At 33.4% G+C, this 17,349-nt stretch overlaps 1 protein-coding gene across 3 annotated transcripts in view; it reads right to left on the reverse strand.

Moving 5' to 3' along the window:
* CNTN1 (contactin 1) overlaps window positions 1–17,349 on the reverse strand; it is a 289,760-nt gene that overhangs the window by 50,001 nt on the left and 222,410 nt on the right. For all 3 annotated transcript variants that reach the window (XM_074325831.1, XM_019756344.2, XM_019756345.2), the window contains 2 exons: window positions 15,992–16,150; window positions 7,570–7,719 (listed from right to left, as the gene is read on the reverse strand). In XM_074325831.1, the coding sequence (XP_074181932.1) occupies window positions 7,570–7,719; window positions 15,992–16,150 (309 nt within the window). The remainder of the gene's footprint in view (window positions 1–7,569; window positions 7,720–15,991; window positions 16,151–17,349) is intronic.

Below are 17,349 nucleotides of genomic sequence, written 5' to 3' on the forward strand. Positions count from 1 at the left end.
AGAGAGCAGCGAAGAGCTCTGTATTTGCTTTTAGCCCTGCAGGAACAGGAGGTCTTGGCCAAAGACTGATTCCTTTCAGGCAAGTAAATCACCCCAAGCACAAAGAGGCTTGTTTAACTTTAGGCTCCAGGGCATTGAACAGTGAACAAACTAGACTTTCTTTTAACAATAAATCACTAAAAGAATTTAAACGGATATTTGGGATAAATACAGAATTATGGAATTAATCATGAATAAACATTGTTTACCATTTTACTGTGGAAGGTTAAAAATAGTGAGGGGGTTTTAACTTGTCCATTGGCCATGATTTCAGTCTAATAGTGATTTCCTAATGTGATTGGGTTGTTGCAAAAGTAATTGTGGTTTAAAAGGTTAAAAATAAGTGCAAAAACCGCAATTACTTTTGCACCAACCTAATATGTATAAGATTGCTTCTGTATTTCAGTCATAGATCTAAAAAATATTTTGAAAAAAATCAATCCAGTGCCATGACTGTTTTGCTTTTCTATACAAAGAAACTAATACTACCAGTTTTACTTTTAGATTTGAATGCTTACATAATTTGCATTAAAGTACAACAGCTCCCCATTATCCATTCACTTCACTCAATTTCAGTTAGGTTTACCCACAGTCAGTGAGAAAATATGACATGAAAAATTTCAGAAACAAACAATTTATACATTTTAAATTTTACTCTGTTCTGAGTAGCATGATAAAATCTCATGCTGTCCTGCTTAGCTGTGAATCATCCTTTTTGTCCAGCGGATGTATGCATATACACTACCCACCTGTTAGTCACTTAGTAGCTTTCTCAGTTATCAGACTGACTGTGGGGGGATGGCAGAATTTGTGTTCAAGTAACGCTTATTTGACTTAAAAGGACCCCAAAGTGCCAGAGCAGTAATGCTGACAATTCAGATAGGCCACAGAGAAGCCACAGTGCTTGTTAGCATCCTCGGAAGGTCAGTGGTAGCCGAAAGCTATGACACAATGCCTACGTCATTCACCTCACTTCATCTCATCATGCAGGCATTTTCTCATCTCACATTATCACAAGAACGGTGAGGACAGGACAATAAGATATATTGAGAGAGAGAGACTATATTCACAACTTTTATTACACCATATTGTTATAATTATCCCATTTTATTATTAGTTATTGTTGTCCATCTGTTACTGTGCCTAATTTATAAGTTAAAATTTATCATAGGCATGTACGCACAGGAAAAAACAAAAACAAGTATAAGTAGGGATTGGTGCTATTTGTGGTTTCAGTCACCTTATGGTGGGTCTTGGAATTTATTCATCACAGAGAAGGGGGCTACTGTATCTCTTTGGGCTTTGCTGTTTTATTTAACAATGTATATAGATTAGCTTATGACAAATCCTAAATTATGAAAATTGTGGGGTGTGCCTGGGGTGCCAAAAAATGTATACACATGACTTGTATTTATCTTTTGTTATTGGCATATATGATTATAATTTTAATACAGTTTTTCCTTTCTTAAAATGTGTATATATACATTTTTTGGCACCCTCTGTGAATCAATAAAGATAGGCATTGATTCAAAATATATTCACTACTTAGTTCTTGTTAATTATTGCTTTAACTTGCATATTGATTTTTAAAGAAATAGTTACCATGAATGCAACTTTTCACTTTAATTTGCATCAAAATTTCATTGTTTTTTTAAAACAATAGTAAAAGATTCAAAGTTGTTATATAATAATGCTCTAGAGTCTAGAAAACCAAAGGGATTAAAGTCTTTCATCTGCTTTTATTCTCTCTTTAAGTATATATACATCCTTTCTGAAGAGCTGTTAATAAAAATCAAATGAACTATATAATATTGTATATTCAAATGAGAGTAGTTCTTTTTAACTCTTATGATCTCCTGGTCTAATGGTGGAGCAGACTGCTAACACTCCAAATTCATCTACCATGTTAACATCAGTCAGTTCTTTCCATAGTAGGTAAAAAAGATAGAGTCCAACATAGTTCACAATAATCTTAATGTCTCAGGATCTCATCAGGCTGATATTGTAGGTTTATTTATCTATGCTTTGTTGTCAAACAGGAAATTTAAATGGGTGGAGCATAGTAGATTTGTTAACTGCTTAATGGAATGATAATCTAAAAACAAGTCATCTGGGGAAATGTTTACATGGATGGAAAAGAATGCTACATACTGAAATAATCATAATGCACAGTAAAATTATTATGAAGAACTCAAATCAATTATAGATTGCTTAAAATAAGTAGAATTAACATTTCCTACTTTATCTCTCTTGGTGTACTAAAAGCAAAAGCATCTAACGCATGTGTTAACCTTGTTTTCAAACAAAACAAATTATATTTTGGAATGAATTCTTCTAAATCATGACATGCAAACACCATTGTCTTTTTGATCACTGCTTCTCTTGCCATGGTCTTCTATTAATTTCTAATTGCCAGTATCATCATCTTACCCTTTTGTTCATCCTTTTGCCTTCTACAAGTAATTTTGAGCACCAGTTATAAATACTGTGCTGTGTTAAGCATTAAAGATAATACTATGCATAAAATCAGATTCCAGTCCTGAAGGTGCTGTCTGTAATTTGCAGAAATTAAATATATGCAACTAATAGAAATTCAATGTTAAATATACCCAATTTGTTAAAGTTTGCTGAACGAATGAATGAAGCCCAGCTTAATAAAAGACTAATCTAGAACTTAGAAATGATTTTTATATACCATACCTAATTGGATACTCAAATCAGCAGTTTGAAATAAGTACAGTTGACCCTTGAACTACATGGGTTTGAACTGTGCAGGTATATTTATACGCATAATTTTTTCATTTTGTAAACAGACAATATAAATTTATGGTATCAATAAATACAATACAGGACTGTACATGTGTTTTCTCTACCTTATTTTCTTAATAACGTTTTCTTCTTTCTAACTTACTTTATTTAAGAGTATAATATATAATACATATTACATGCAAAATATGTATTAATCAATTGTTTATGTTATCACTAAGATTTCCAGTTAACAGTAGTAGTGACGTTTTAGGGAAGTCAAAAATTACACGCAGATTTTTGACTGCAGGGGCCACTGCCTTTTACTCCCATGTTGTTCAAGGGTCAATTTTATGTGGGGAAGTAGCGTTATTGTCTTTTTACCGGAAAGGCAAATGAGTCCCAAAAGAAATTATCAGGTCACACTGATCACATAGAGAAGCTGCAGCTGTAACTCAGGCCTCCTGATGGCTTAAAAATGTATAGTCTACTTCTTTATTCTATTTTATTACTAATGACAGTAACTAACTTTAATATAATATCTTACTAGCTACAAAATATGTTTTTATCACCATTCCCATCCTTTATCAAACATATTTAAAACATTAAATATAAAAATAAGTGAAACAGCAGAATAGCTTCATTAGACATGAAATTAAAGCTGTATGCATATTAGGTTGGTGCAAAAGTTACTGAGGTTTAAAAGGTTAAAAATCATTGCAAAAACTGCAATTACTTTTGTACCAACCTAATAGTATGAAAGTATTGATTCTGGTGTTGTTATTTTTTCTATTTTCCTGCTTAGGTTAATCCGGTAAATAAATGCCAAAATCATCAAAACAAACCTCACTGCACCATTTTAGAATATCAACTCACCAACTGCCGCTGCAGCTCTATTAGCTATGGGGATATGTCTTACAATGACACATTACTTTGAAGGAAGCTTTTGTTATCTCTTTCTTACAGTCAAAATTAAATGCGTTATAATAAATTACAAATATATCTTCTAATTCTTCATTTGGGACCATCCATTTTATAATGCACTTGTCTGAATCCGAAGACTATACCCAACTGTGCGCTGAGATATTAACATTAAGTAATTGGACAGATAAGGGCATGTGCTTCACTAGATAATGTAATGTCTTTCAATCAGTATAATGAGGCAGGAGCAACCTTTCCATCAAATGGGAACCAGCCTTTATCCTACATGGCATATGTTGGCATCTCTTAGAGAGCCGCTATAAGGGCACATGACAAGACAAACATACCTCTGTTTTAGAAAGTATTTTTATTTTCTTATAAGGATGAAACATGTAAATGTCCAATTTTATGCATATTCAATTTTTTAATACCAGGATGGAGGACAATCAACTAAAGAGAAACAGTTGAAAATAGTATATTAGATATACTACAAATTATTCCCTTAAAATGATATGAAATTATATGATCCTCTATTATGCTTATAAAAAAATAGAAATTGATTGTCAAATGAGGTGATTAATTACAGAGTAGACAATAATTTCTTATAAGCCTATTACAGTTTAAAATGAGCACTAATCGCATAATAAATACATTTTAGTCAGCAAATATTATGTACTAGACACTACTACTATTATTGCTTGTTTTTAAGCATAAAAAATAATCTCATAAGATAATATCCATTTAGGGATGAGAGAGTTAAGTAAAGTACCCCTAATAGCTACTAATGTACCTATTAAATGATGGCACCAGGATTCTACTGAAGGATGAGTGTCCTGATGCTTCAATAGTGGACACCGCCCTCCCAGAAAGTGGTTTAGGAGCAATGCTTTAAGAATTAGAAAGCCCTGGATTTGAGTGCCAGCCCTGATTCACACTCGCTGTGTGTAGTCTTAACTTACTTGTCTGTAATATTAGGAATAATAATACCAATTTGATAAAGTTATTGTGGGAATTAAGTGGAGCCATTAAAGTAGAGAGCTCAGCACTGTATCTGATAATATTTAACAAGTGCATAAATGATGGTAGCCATAAAAGGTTCTAAAATATTTTCTTATGAAAGATTAACAAATGTGTTACAAGTTATAGGGTTTATTTTTTCACAATTGAGAGGAATAAATCGTGTCATTAGGTCACTAGAGAGCTGTATCTTGCATTGACAATCGAAGATGACTACGATTGTCATCACTTCATAGGTTTATTTGTTTGTTTGGCTCTGAAGACTTTTAAAGGAAGTTATTTTCCAAGCCCACTAGAGAGAGAATTAATTCCTTAAAAAATAGCATTTGAGCAAACCTAATGTAAGAGGTGATGCTTAAAGAAGGTAATACCCCAAACTGGTTGGTTCTAAGTAGCAACCTTGCCAAAATTTTAGGTTTGATATCACTACGAAACAAGTTTTTCCCAGTCTTTCTAAGAATAAGAAGTCACTGAGGTTGAAAAATCTTCAATTACATACCAACATACAAACTACTGGTACATCAAAGTATCCTTGTTTTCTAAATATGATATTAAATATAAAATTATATTCATAAATTGAGATACAAAAGAATCAAATTGAATCTCTCTCTGAGATATTTGTGTTGCTGTTCTTAAAAACATATTTGATTTAATTACTTCTACTTTGAGATAAAACAAAATCTAAGATAATTCTGTCCAGATGATCAGCTTATGCATATTAAAGCAATCGTTTCCTGAGATACGTAATAAAGATATTGTTTGCCACAAAATTCCTAAGGAGGAGAGGGGAAGGTCTACATCTATTATCAATGCCAGAGAAAGTATCCTCCTTTCCCGTGAATAGTTTTGTACTTCAAACATGTGTTCAGGTAAGACTTAGTTCATATTTTATTAATCAAGAGAACATGAAAAATTAATCAAGCTCAGTGAGATTAAAAAAAGGTCTATATTTGAGATAAGTATGTTACAAAGTTTAACTATTAGGTTGGTGCAAAAGTAGTGAGGTTTAAAAGGTTAAAACTAATTGCAAAAGCAGCAATTACTTTTGTACCAACCTAATAAAATAAGTTTACACAAACCAACTTCATTATTTAATTTTTTTTGGTAATTTTATTATGAAAATGAATACTCGTTAAATCAAGTGCACGATCTCTCGGCATGAAATTGTGATTTTAAACCTCCAATCTGATCAGGCCCCAGTTCCTTTTCATTTTCGTTTTTCCAGAATGGGCAACTGTGTTTTGTCTACCACAGAGAAGCCTCTATTGCAAACATGGGAGGCACTAGCGAATAACAATAAAAACCAAATACAAGAATCCTGGCTATGTAGTACATATATCCTACAAAACATCAATTTATGTTACCTCCATATCTTAATGAGGTTTCTGTGAGGTAGAGAAAAAGGAACAATTGTGTTTATTTCACAGGTGGGTGTACTAAAACAAAAAAAATCGTATCTAAGTCATCTAATTTAATAGTTAAGGATGAACTCTAAACTTTTTTGCTATACCACTAGTATTGGCACGTGCAAAAAGTTGTGTTTTTATGACTCCTGCCTGAGGAACCTCCTTTAAGAGAGAAGCTCAATGATTGAGTAGAAGTGTCAGACAGATCAGCATATGAATTCTGAATCTAGCAAGTAGTTATATTAATTTAGGTAAACTAGTGTCTCTGATTCCTGCCCATTGACGGACACTGGATAGTAATAACTACTTCAAAATATTATGAAAATTAACTGAAATGTGTCTCCGTGCCAATCAGCATTTTAGTATTTTTTCCCCCTTTATTACAGAATCATCATTTCTATCTGGTAAATTACATGAAAGTTTAAGACATAGATTATTGATGGCAGTCATGTGAATAACTTGGCTCTAAAAAATACATTAGCATTCATAATTATATTTAGAAGTTAGGCCAAAGAATCGAGGTAGCCAGAAACGTGGATAAGGGATATTAAGATATCACAGAAGAATTTTAATGGCAGTCTATCATCCATTTAAAATCTTCTCACCAAATAAAGCACTGAAGTTTGGCAAGGCATAGTAAAAATAAATGAACTCAGAAAGCCTACAAAATATTTTCTTTTTCATAGACAGGGAATAATAAAACAGAGCTATTATTAGAATTAGAACAATATTTATACCTAGTAATGCAGGGGGAAAGAAAATAGAGTGGAGTACTTCTTGTACTGAAGGCTATTTAAATGGAGCTGGTATTTAGCATTTTAAAAAAAGTGAACCTAAATTGGAAGAACAGCCAACGTTGAGCTGTGATAAAAGAGCATATTTAGAGTGATACCGAATATTAAAAGGACACATTACAGCTATTTCTCAGAGATGCTATGATTCCTCAAGTAGTATAGATCTGAGAAGCCCTCATCATAGTCTCTCCACCCCTTGCTCACCCTCCCCTCCCAGCCCATACCTTCCATCCACCTGGCCTTTCGGTTATAAATACCTTTAAGAGACACGCAAAATTGTGAACCTTCTAAATCATAGAACCTGCTTAATCAAGAGTCTATCTGGTTAGATTCACAATTTACATTAAAGTTTATATTCTAAATATCAACTTCATTTAAGCGGTCTCTACTGGATTATGCAGTGGTTTCTATTTACTTTTCCCCCTACATTAACTATGTAAAAATATTCTTCAACTTCATTTTACCTTTTTTGATTTTTGACTGTCTTGACATAAAATACACACACCTGTGTGAAATACATATATACACAGTGCTCAGATGAATCACTTACCTTAGACCATTATTTATTTCCAAATACATTCAACTACATATTAAATTGCCACTGTATTTATAAGCCTTCTAAAATTTAAAAAGTTTCTTCCACGTACCGGCACCATCTGTTTTAATTTTGTTTGATGGTATACTGGGCTCTCCTATACCCAATGTATTGGTTGCTACCACACGAAACTCATATTCCATCCATGGGATTAAATCCACTGCTTTGGCCGCCTCCATGTTTCCTTCAATAATTGGGGGATCTAAATAAAATGAACATTGAATAGACAACATTACTTAAGTCACATCACTTTTCTAATATCCCACTTTCATTTTACTATTTTGAGAAAATGGCACAGATACCACTGAGTTGAAATAAAAACAAAGATGAAGAATGACACAATGTTAAGTTCCAGGGAGTAAGAGGAGAGGTCATTAATATATAAGACACTAGAGAGAGTGATATACATCTGAACCATCTATGTCATAAGTCTAGGGTGGGGAGACTGACGAGCTCCCAGGTCATGTCTGTACTGCTCATCCATGGACTACACCTTAAAGAGCAAGGAGCTGTATTCTCAAGGTGCAATTCAAAAAGATTTCCTGAGGCAAGGATATAACTGTGGCAGTTAAAAATTTTATGGAATGCCACTGATGTAGTGTATGGGGAGTGCATGATTTATTAGTAGGGCACTTATAAGTTTATACCCCTTTTTAACTGATTTTGTAGATTTATACCCAAATCGTTTGGGGCAGTGATAATAAATGTTATAATTCATTAAGATTTATTAAGTACTTCTCAGAATTCATGCTGCTAGATACTAGATACTAATGGGAAGATTATAAATTATGGGAGGGTATGATCTGAAATTGCTTATTTAAGTGAGATATGATAAAACATACAACCAGGGAAGGACTATACATTATTTTACACTCTCTTAAAATATTTCCACTTGTGATTTTAATAATTAACCTACATATATACATGTAAATACCTATATACCACTTATATGGAAAATGTGTTCCTTTAGGCTTCTCTATGACTCATTACCTTATGAGGTAGGGTATTTTAATCTGGCAATGCATGCCATGAACATGTAGCTTTTTATGATGTTGTACCCATCTCCCTAGCAAATGCTAAGGATCCTAGTGTCCAGTTTCTGCTTTTGGATAAATTTCTGGATGGCTCAGACTATCCCATGCCTGACCCTGCTATGATTTTAACTTTCCTGGACATTAATTTTGCCACCTATTCTCTAATTTTGTTATGGACTTGTTCTATATATTTGACATATATTTCTTACTTTCTGATTAAAAGTTTGCCTTTACCTTTCCCTCTGTTTTGATTCTGCTTTTTTTCTTCTTTCTCCTCCACACTCCCTCACACCAAATCAGAATTTCTTTGTCTTAGTTCACATACATAGGGACTTCTTTTAGGTAATTGGAAGAGGGAAGGTGAATTTTTGGCCTGTGAAGCGCTCTTCAAGGAGAAAAAGGGAAAATAGAACTGGCTATTATTACATTGGGTAGTGTGGTAGCCTTTCTTCCTTTCCAGATACTTTTCAATGTCTGTGTTCAAATCACCAGAACCTGTGGCTGTGACCTTATGTGAAAAAAAGGGTCTTGTGGACGCTCTTAAGACTGGAATTAAGTTAAGAATCTTGGATCATCCTGGATAATATACGTGGGCCCGAATCTAATCACAAGTGTCCTTATAAGAGAAATACAGAGGACAGACACACATAGCCGAGGAGGATACAATGAGACCACAGGAAGAAACTAAAGTGATGTACCCACAAGCCAAGGAGCATTTGGAGCCACTGGAAGAAGCCAGAAATGGGGTCTTCCCTAGGGCCCTTGGAGAAGGCGCAGCCCTGTCCACACCTTCATATTGGACTTCTGCCCTCCAGAACTGTTAGAGAGTACCTTTCTGTTGTTTTTAGCCACCAAGTTTGCGGGAATTTGTTATGGTAGCCCTGGGAAAATAATACAGAGGTTTCCAGGCAGACGCTAATGGGACTATTTGAGAGTTTGTGATTTTTAGGAGTTGGGGGAGTCCAAAGGAAAAAGTGTGGTAGCAACCTGTTTGCTATTCCTGGAGTCAGAAAGAGAGGAGAGTAACTTGGACCACAGAAGCAACACTGGGAATCAGGAATGGGCTCTCAAATTCGTGTTTTTTTACTGGGTTAGTTTGGAGTCAGACCACTTTTTACAGATAATCTCAGTATTAAAACATCAGATCTTAACTGGATAATGCGTATCAGAGGTTTCTCTCTATGAAAACTAAAATGGTGTGCATTAACCTGGTAGGTTATTTAAGTTTTGGTTCTACTTCTGAATGTAAATTTTAAGCAAATCCTTACTTTAATTCTCAGATCAAAAGACTTCCTTAAAAATGTTTTATTTTAGTAACTAGGCATGCACAGTAATCCACAGATCTATTTGCAAACACCTTGAGTCCATAAGGCTCAGTATAAAAAGTTGCTGGCTATTCTTTAGAAGAAAAGAGAAACAAGCTTCAAGGGTATCTTAAGGCCAATAATTCACAGCGTTTTGGTTGCCTGGCAACCATGCTGTGGTGCCCAGGCCACACGAACGAGTTAATTGAGGAGCTTCAAAAACAGCCAGAATGACCTCAGGACTGAAAAACAGATTGTCTCAAGAATAAATCCAGGCAATGTAATCCCACCTGTTCTAGGTTCTTGGAAGTTGCCAAAGTGAGTCCTGGCATTTCCTTAGGGTATCAATACAATCGGAACCTTTAGGATCCAATTCAAAACCCAAACATTTGAAACTACCCAGAAAGAATTACCCTCTCAGAGTTTCTAACGAGAAAAGCAGGTCTGTGTTTGAGAATGGAAATGGGCATTTAAAGGCTTCTCACTGGTGCTGACACAACTACTCAGTGTTATGTTAGAGGCTCTAGACCCAACCCATAGATCAAATTGCCTGGCAGGACTCAGGAGGAAGCCATAGATGTGACAAAGAACCTTGCAGCAAAAGAGAAGCAAATTGTGCTCTGGCATCCCAGATGGTATGATTCATTGATCCTTCTCGAAGGAAAATTTGAATGTAGATTCTTAAAAACCGATAAATTCATATTTGAAATAACAACAACAAAAAAATTAAGCAACAAAAAGGCAAAAAATAGTAAATTCTAAAGAATAAATCTCCCACAATGACCCCAGTGTTTTTTTGTTTGTTAGTTTTGTGTTTTTTTTTAAACAGATGAATTTGTCAAAGATTTAAAGAGAAAGTACTAAATTCTGAGTAAAGATATGGTAGAATAGATACTCATATACTGGTGGTGGGAATAAAAACCCATTCTAACTTTCTACAGAGTAATTTGGTAATATAGTTATGGGTTTAAGCCTATTTACATTCAATAATTTAATTTACAAATGCCTATTCTAAAGAAATAATCTAAAGATCAGAAAAACATTAATTGTAAAGATGCTAACTGCAGATTTGTAACAGTCAATTCTAGTCTTCTATATGCAGGACTTTAAATATAAAGACATTTTTCTTCTCTTTTATAGAAAACATATTCCAAGTTCTCTCAATTGTTCCCCATAGCATGGTTTCCAGGATTCTTTATATTCTGGCCAACATCCTGCTTACACGCACACACACACACACACACAAAATCACCAACAATATTCTTTTTTTCTCTTAAAGCAGCAGTATAGAATCAAACACAGCATTCTAAATTTGACCTGAACTTCTTGTAGTACCTTGGAAATGGCATCAGATTTCAGAGGTCTATCACTTAAAAAGTCTGACAGAAGTAATACTCACTGTAGATTGTTTTAAAGGTATACGGTCTGTTCTTTCATCTCATTGATCTAAATTCCACCCTTGAACTGCTGTAAATTAATATCTTTGAAAAATATTTATTGAACACCTTAAATAATTACCTACATAAAACTGAGTTTAATCTTGTACTTTCCTTTTTAGTGGACACCACTATAAACAAAAAACATATGACTTTTATTTATGCATTTGTTGTAAAAAGTATTTTTCACATCCACTTAGGATATTGTCATAAAAGAACTTTCCTTATACAACTAACAAAAAGAACACACAAGAAAATCTACACACACACAAAAAAAAATCAATTTCCAGATCCCATCAGAGAGCTGAGTTTGTGAAGAAATCTAATGAACTAAAGTCATCATTGGTAGAGTAATGCGGAGAGGAGGAAGTAGTCATAGGTGTTCATAAGAGAAAACCGTTTAACTATTTACAGATATTTAAAGACAAAGTGCAGGCTGGCATGGCTGTTTTGAGTCCCTGGGAGCCCACAAATCAAGGAGAAGAGTCTGTACTCATCCACCAATTGTTTTTTGTAGGCCTTCACCAAGTATATTCAGGAAAATTTGGGGGCAAGACAAGAAAGCCAAGAGAGACATCCCTCTAAGGTTGAGACACCTCATATCTGCTTAAGTTTAAAAGCAGAACATGAAAACTAAGACTCCACATGCATCCTGGGCCTTACACTGAATATGAGTAAGTGGCCATCACTGGCTGGTTAAGTGGCAGGAGAGCTGAGACAAATCTGCCTCCTCTATGAGGTGCAGGTACTTTGGGTCTGCTGAGGCCTGAGGGGAGGATCGAGAACTGAGAAAACCCTCAGGCACTGTGGGCTTTAGACTGATTATCACAAAACAGCTGTCTAGACAGAAGCAGGGGATCTAAAAGAACCCTCCCTGAGGTCCAAGCTAGAAGAGCCAGTTGAAGTCTGATGGCAAGACTGGAAAACCATCAGACACTCAGATATGAGCGTAAGTTCTGATCCTATACTCAAATCGCTTAAATCCTGCATTTATCTGAATTTAACAGCAAAGATCAGATTATCTCAAAGATTAGGTTGACTCAGCACCTGAAAGAATGACACATATTTTCCTGGGCATAAATAATATATACTTCAGCCTCTACTGTTCTATTACACATAATGTTTGAAAATCAATAAAAAATTATCAGTCACATGAGAAAACAAAGAAATGTGATCCATTATCAAGAAAAAGGAAAAAATCTATAGCGGTTGATTTAAAGGTGACACAGATATTGAATGATCAGGCAGGGACTTTAGAACAACTTAATAGTTGTTCTATATACATAAAATATCGAGTTGGAAAGATGCACAACATGTACAAACAAATAAAAACTTTCCTTGGAACATTATGTGAACAATATTAAAAGGAGCCAAATGCTAGAAAAAAAAATCCTATAAATAAATATATATATATATATATATATATATATGATCAAAATTATTTTAATGAGATTTTCAGCTGACTGAACATAGCAGAGGAAAGGATCTATGAAAATGAAGAAAATTCATTAGACATTATCCCACAAACATACACCCACAATCTATGGAACACATCAAACAATCTAACATACATGTCAATAGAGATCAAGAGGGGACGGGTGGAAGGAGGAAGGGGGAGAGAGACAGAGAGAGAGAGAGAGAGAGAGGAAATATCTGGAAAAACGACTGAGAATTTCCAAAGTTGAAGGAAGATATCAACTCAAAGATCCAAGATTCCTATCATGATAAATACATTCCCATCCAGTTGAAAAGTGAATATTAAGAGAAATCTTGAAAGTAGATAGAGGAAATGGCAACACTCAATACAGGGATATGAAGTAAAAACAACAGTTGCCTTCTCATCAGACACAATGCAGGCAAAAAGACAAAGGCACAATGTTTTTAAAGTGATCACAATAAAAAGTAACTTAGAATTTATATCCAAAAAATATGACTTCAATATGAAAGGAAAGACATTTTTTTTTTAATTTGCAAAGGCTGAGTCTTTGACTTCAGCAACTTTAATAATCAGAGATGTTAAAAGAAGTTCTTTGCTCAGGGAAAGTATACTAGATAGAAATTCAGTTCTATAGAAATGAATGGAGAACCCAGAAATAGTACATGTATTGGTAAATATAAAGGGACTTAGAAACAACTTTCAGTGAACTGAGAATAAAAAAGAACTTCCTCAACCCGATAAAGGGCATCTAAGATGACATATTTAAAGTGCTGAAGGAAAGAAAAAAAAACTGTCAATGAAGAAATTGTATCCAATAAAACTCTCTTTTAAACCTGAAGGGGAAATAAAGACATTCCCAGATAAGCAAAAACTGAGAGAACTGGTTGCTGGCAGACCTACCTTATAAGAAATACTAAAGGAAGTTCTTCAGCTGAAAGCAGTTGACCCCAGAGAGTAATCTGGAAAAACACTCTCCAAATAAGGAGCACTGCTAAATGTAACTATGTGATTATAAAAGGCAGTATAAATCTGTATTTCTTCTCTTATCTGATTTTAAAGCCATTGTAGGAAACTATAGATATCTATCTATGTATCTATCTACCTATCGATATAGACATATTTATAAATATATACCTATATACTCATATATATATATAAAAACACCTATATGTGTTTATTGTGCTAAAATAAAATTAATTGTGTGAAAATCAATAAAATTGTGTTGTTGATACTATAGTATACAGAAATGTAATATATTTGACAATAACTTAAAGGGGCAAGAAGCAAAGCTATGTTAGAATAAGGAAATATCAGATAGTAACTCAAACCCACAGGAACAAATGAGAAGGACCAGAATTTTTAAATAAAAAGGTTAATATAACAAATTCTATACATACATACTTGCTTTCCTTTCTTTTCTTTGCTGCTTTGAAAGACATTAAAATTATACAATGCTATAGTTTTATCAGAAGATCATCGGGTTTGTAACATATGTAGATGTGATATATATAAATAATATATAGCACATAAAGAGGATAAAATGGAATAGAGCTATGTAGGAGTAACATTTCTATATCTCACTAAAATTAAGTTAGTAAAACTATGAAGTCTATTCTGATAGGTTCAGTTGTAGCTGGTAAGCCCTAGAGTAAGTAAATCTATCTATCGATCTATCTATCTATCTATCTATCTATCTATCTATCTATCTATCTATCATCTATCATGTATAGTCAATATCATTAAAATTAAAATTTTACACTATAAAAACTCAGTTAATGCAAAACAAAGCAGTAAAGAAGGATTAGAAGAATACAAAGAAGTGAAACATTTAGAAAACATATATAAATCCAAATATATCAATAACAACATTAAATGTTAATGGATTAAAGAATCCAATCAGAAGGCAGCGATTGTCTAACTGGATAAAAACAAGATCCAACTATAACAGAAAACATACTGAAGACTCCAAGATACAAATAGGTTGACAGTTAGAAAAGATATAACATGCAAACAGGAACCATGAGAAAGTTGGGGTAGCTATACTAATATCACAAACACTCTATATAAAATGGTACTCCTGTCCACTGTTCTATATGTGGTCCATTATTGATCAAACCATTGTTATATGGTGCATGACTATATATTTATAGATAATACTTATACTCACTAGCATAATGTAATAAAAGTGTTCCATTTCTAATTCATTTGTACGTTCTACTCTTATGTGGAGGATCACTTAATACAAAAATATATCCTAAACCCATGTAACAGATTTCAAGTTTATATTTGGTTCGTTTCCCATGATGTGAAGAAATCATTAAAGAAAAGTACATCTATATTCAAACCTCTTAGTGAGCAATACAAATAAATTCCACTACATTAAGATAAAGGTAAAATGAGAGCAGGTTTGGAATGCATTGGTACTAATTCCATTTCTTCAATTTTTGAAAGGGAGAGACATTTTTTTCACCACTTTTGTCTTTTTCTTCCCTCTGGCAAAATTGAGTCCATATTTCTACAGTTTTCTTTCTTTTTTTTTTTAATGTATCTGAAAGAAATTCTGACAACAAGTTTGTTTTAAAATATTGTCAAAAATGACAAACATAAATATATTGTTTTCTCAAAAGGATCTTCTATCTTCTTTGATGTTGCAGGACAAAATAAACTGATGTGTGATATTTTAGGCTAGACATGAGAAATGGCAATGGTAATAGTTACAGACAAGGGTAAGTACCCACTTAGTATCATTTATTTTTTCATGATCAATTTTTAGGAAATCTTAATATAAGAAACTAAAGTTGATATCCAAAACTTCTTTAGAAATATGTTTTGAAGAAATTAGAACCAGGCAAGATCATCCTCAAAAAGTAAAGGATTATAGTAATAAAATTTGGATGCTTAAGTTAATATTTATGATCAATATGGCTTTTTAAAAATGCAGAACTATACAGCATCTATATAGTTAAAAAATGGGTCATAAATAATAAGCTATAGATGCCATTTGCAAGAGAGAGAGAGAGAGAGAGAGAGAGAGAGACTTCCCAATACAACTGCTTCTTCTTTCCTACTAACTTTAAAATGTTTAAGTTCCTTGTGGTTTTCTTCACTTCCAAAGCACTGGGATACTTACAAAAAAAATTTCTGTTTAATAAAAAAGCATTTCCGTGTAGATGATAAAATTCCTAAAACATCCAGGATTTTGTGTTTGATAAAATAATTAACTTAAAAATATGTACAGATTACTCAGATAAATAAAACTCACCAGTCTTCGCATCTTTCCAGTCATCTGAAAGAATAGTCTTGGTCTGGATAGTGTATTTAGATATAGGACTATGATTGTCTGAACCACGGCTCCAAGTAAGTGACACAGATGTGGCTCTGATGTCTTCTATTCGCAGACCACCTGGAGGGCCCGGAGGACCTGGAACAAAAAATTGGGTAATGAATCCCAATTAGTGAATTAAGCTCACATTTAAATACAAACATGTCTTTGTTGAAATTAATCTAAAGGACATTTAAACAATATAAACAGTGTTGCCACATTCCTTTTAAATATAACCTATAAGAAGTGATAATTGTATTTATGATTTTCAATAAAGAATATCATGTCTCTTTTTAAGAAAGGAGATAAATATTGTCATTTAAAACAAGGCATTATTATTCAGTATACATATTATACTGTTTGACTCTTAAATGCACTTGGCACCACCAATGGAACCTAATACAGATTGTAGTATAGTGATATTTAATGAGTGTTTGCTCCATGCATGAATCAGAGACAATGGCACAATTCAGTCCAGAAATGAGAACAGTTCAATATTTCAGTCTGCATCCCCAAAATGGAACAAACACTTTTTGTATAACCCTAATGTTATATTTTACTTGGAGTAGACATTTCTGAGAATGATGTTAGGTATAATTTTGGGTAGTATATTTCATGTTAGCTATAGTAACAGGAATAAATAATATTAAAAGAAATATTTCCTGTTTTATAAAATGTAGAAAACAATTATAAATTCAGAGATATACCAGGATTGCTCTGAAATCATCAGTTTACATAACGAAGTATCTTAGGACAGAAGAATTATTACTGCAGAACATAAAACAATGTTAAACATAGATTTTTATAGATGATGCATAACATAGTACAAACATTATTCATTTATCCTCCTAAATGAGAGCGCTGTGCTGGTGGTAGAGATGAAAAGATAAGTGAGACGTAACTTTTGAGTTTTGAGTAGCAATTTGTCTTGAAAAGGGTGAAATGAACCAGCAAACAAACAGCTATACTATAAAGTAGTAAATGCCATGATAATGGTATATAATGTGCTTATTCTTTCCCTCACAATTTGTTTTTTAAAATGAGAAAAATGTCCTTTAAGTGGTACAGTGGAATCCATTACTTAAAATGCTAAAGGAAGCTGCCTGTTATGAGAGTCCTGAAATACACATTTCAGAAAATGGCATTTGTTTTCTTTGCACAGGAAACGAGACCATCCCCAACAGAATTAAGAATATTGAATATAATAATCAAGAACTTTGGTAAAGTGGAACCTTTATATTTTCATATTGACTAGAGTACTAAATAAGACATATGATTTTACCTTTTAGCAAAAATAA

The sequence above is a fragment of the Rhinolophus sinicus genome, linkage group LG02, assembly GCF_036562045.2.
Source record: "Rhinolophus sinicus isolate RSC01 linkage group LG02, ASM3656204v1, whole genome shotgun sequence".
In the NCBI taxonomy this organism is placed as follows: Eukaryota; Metazoa; Chordata; class Mammalia; order Chiroptera; family Rhinolophidae; genus Rhinolophus; species Rhinolophus sinicus.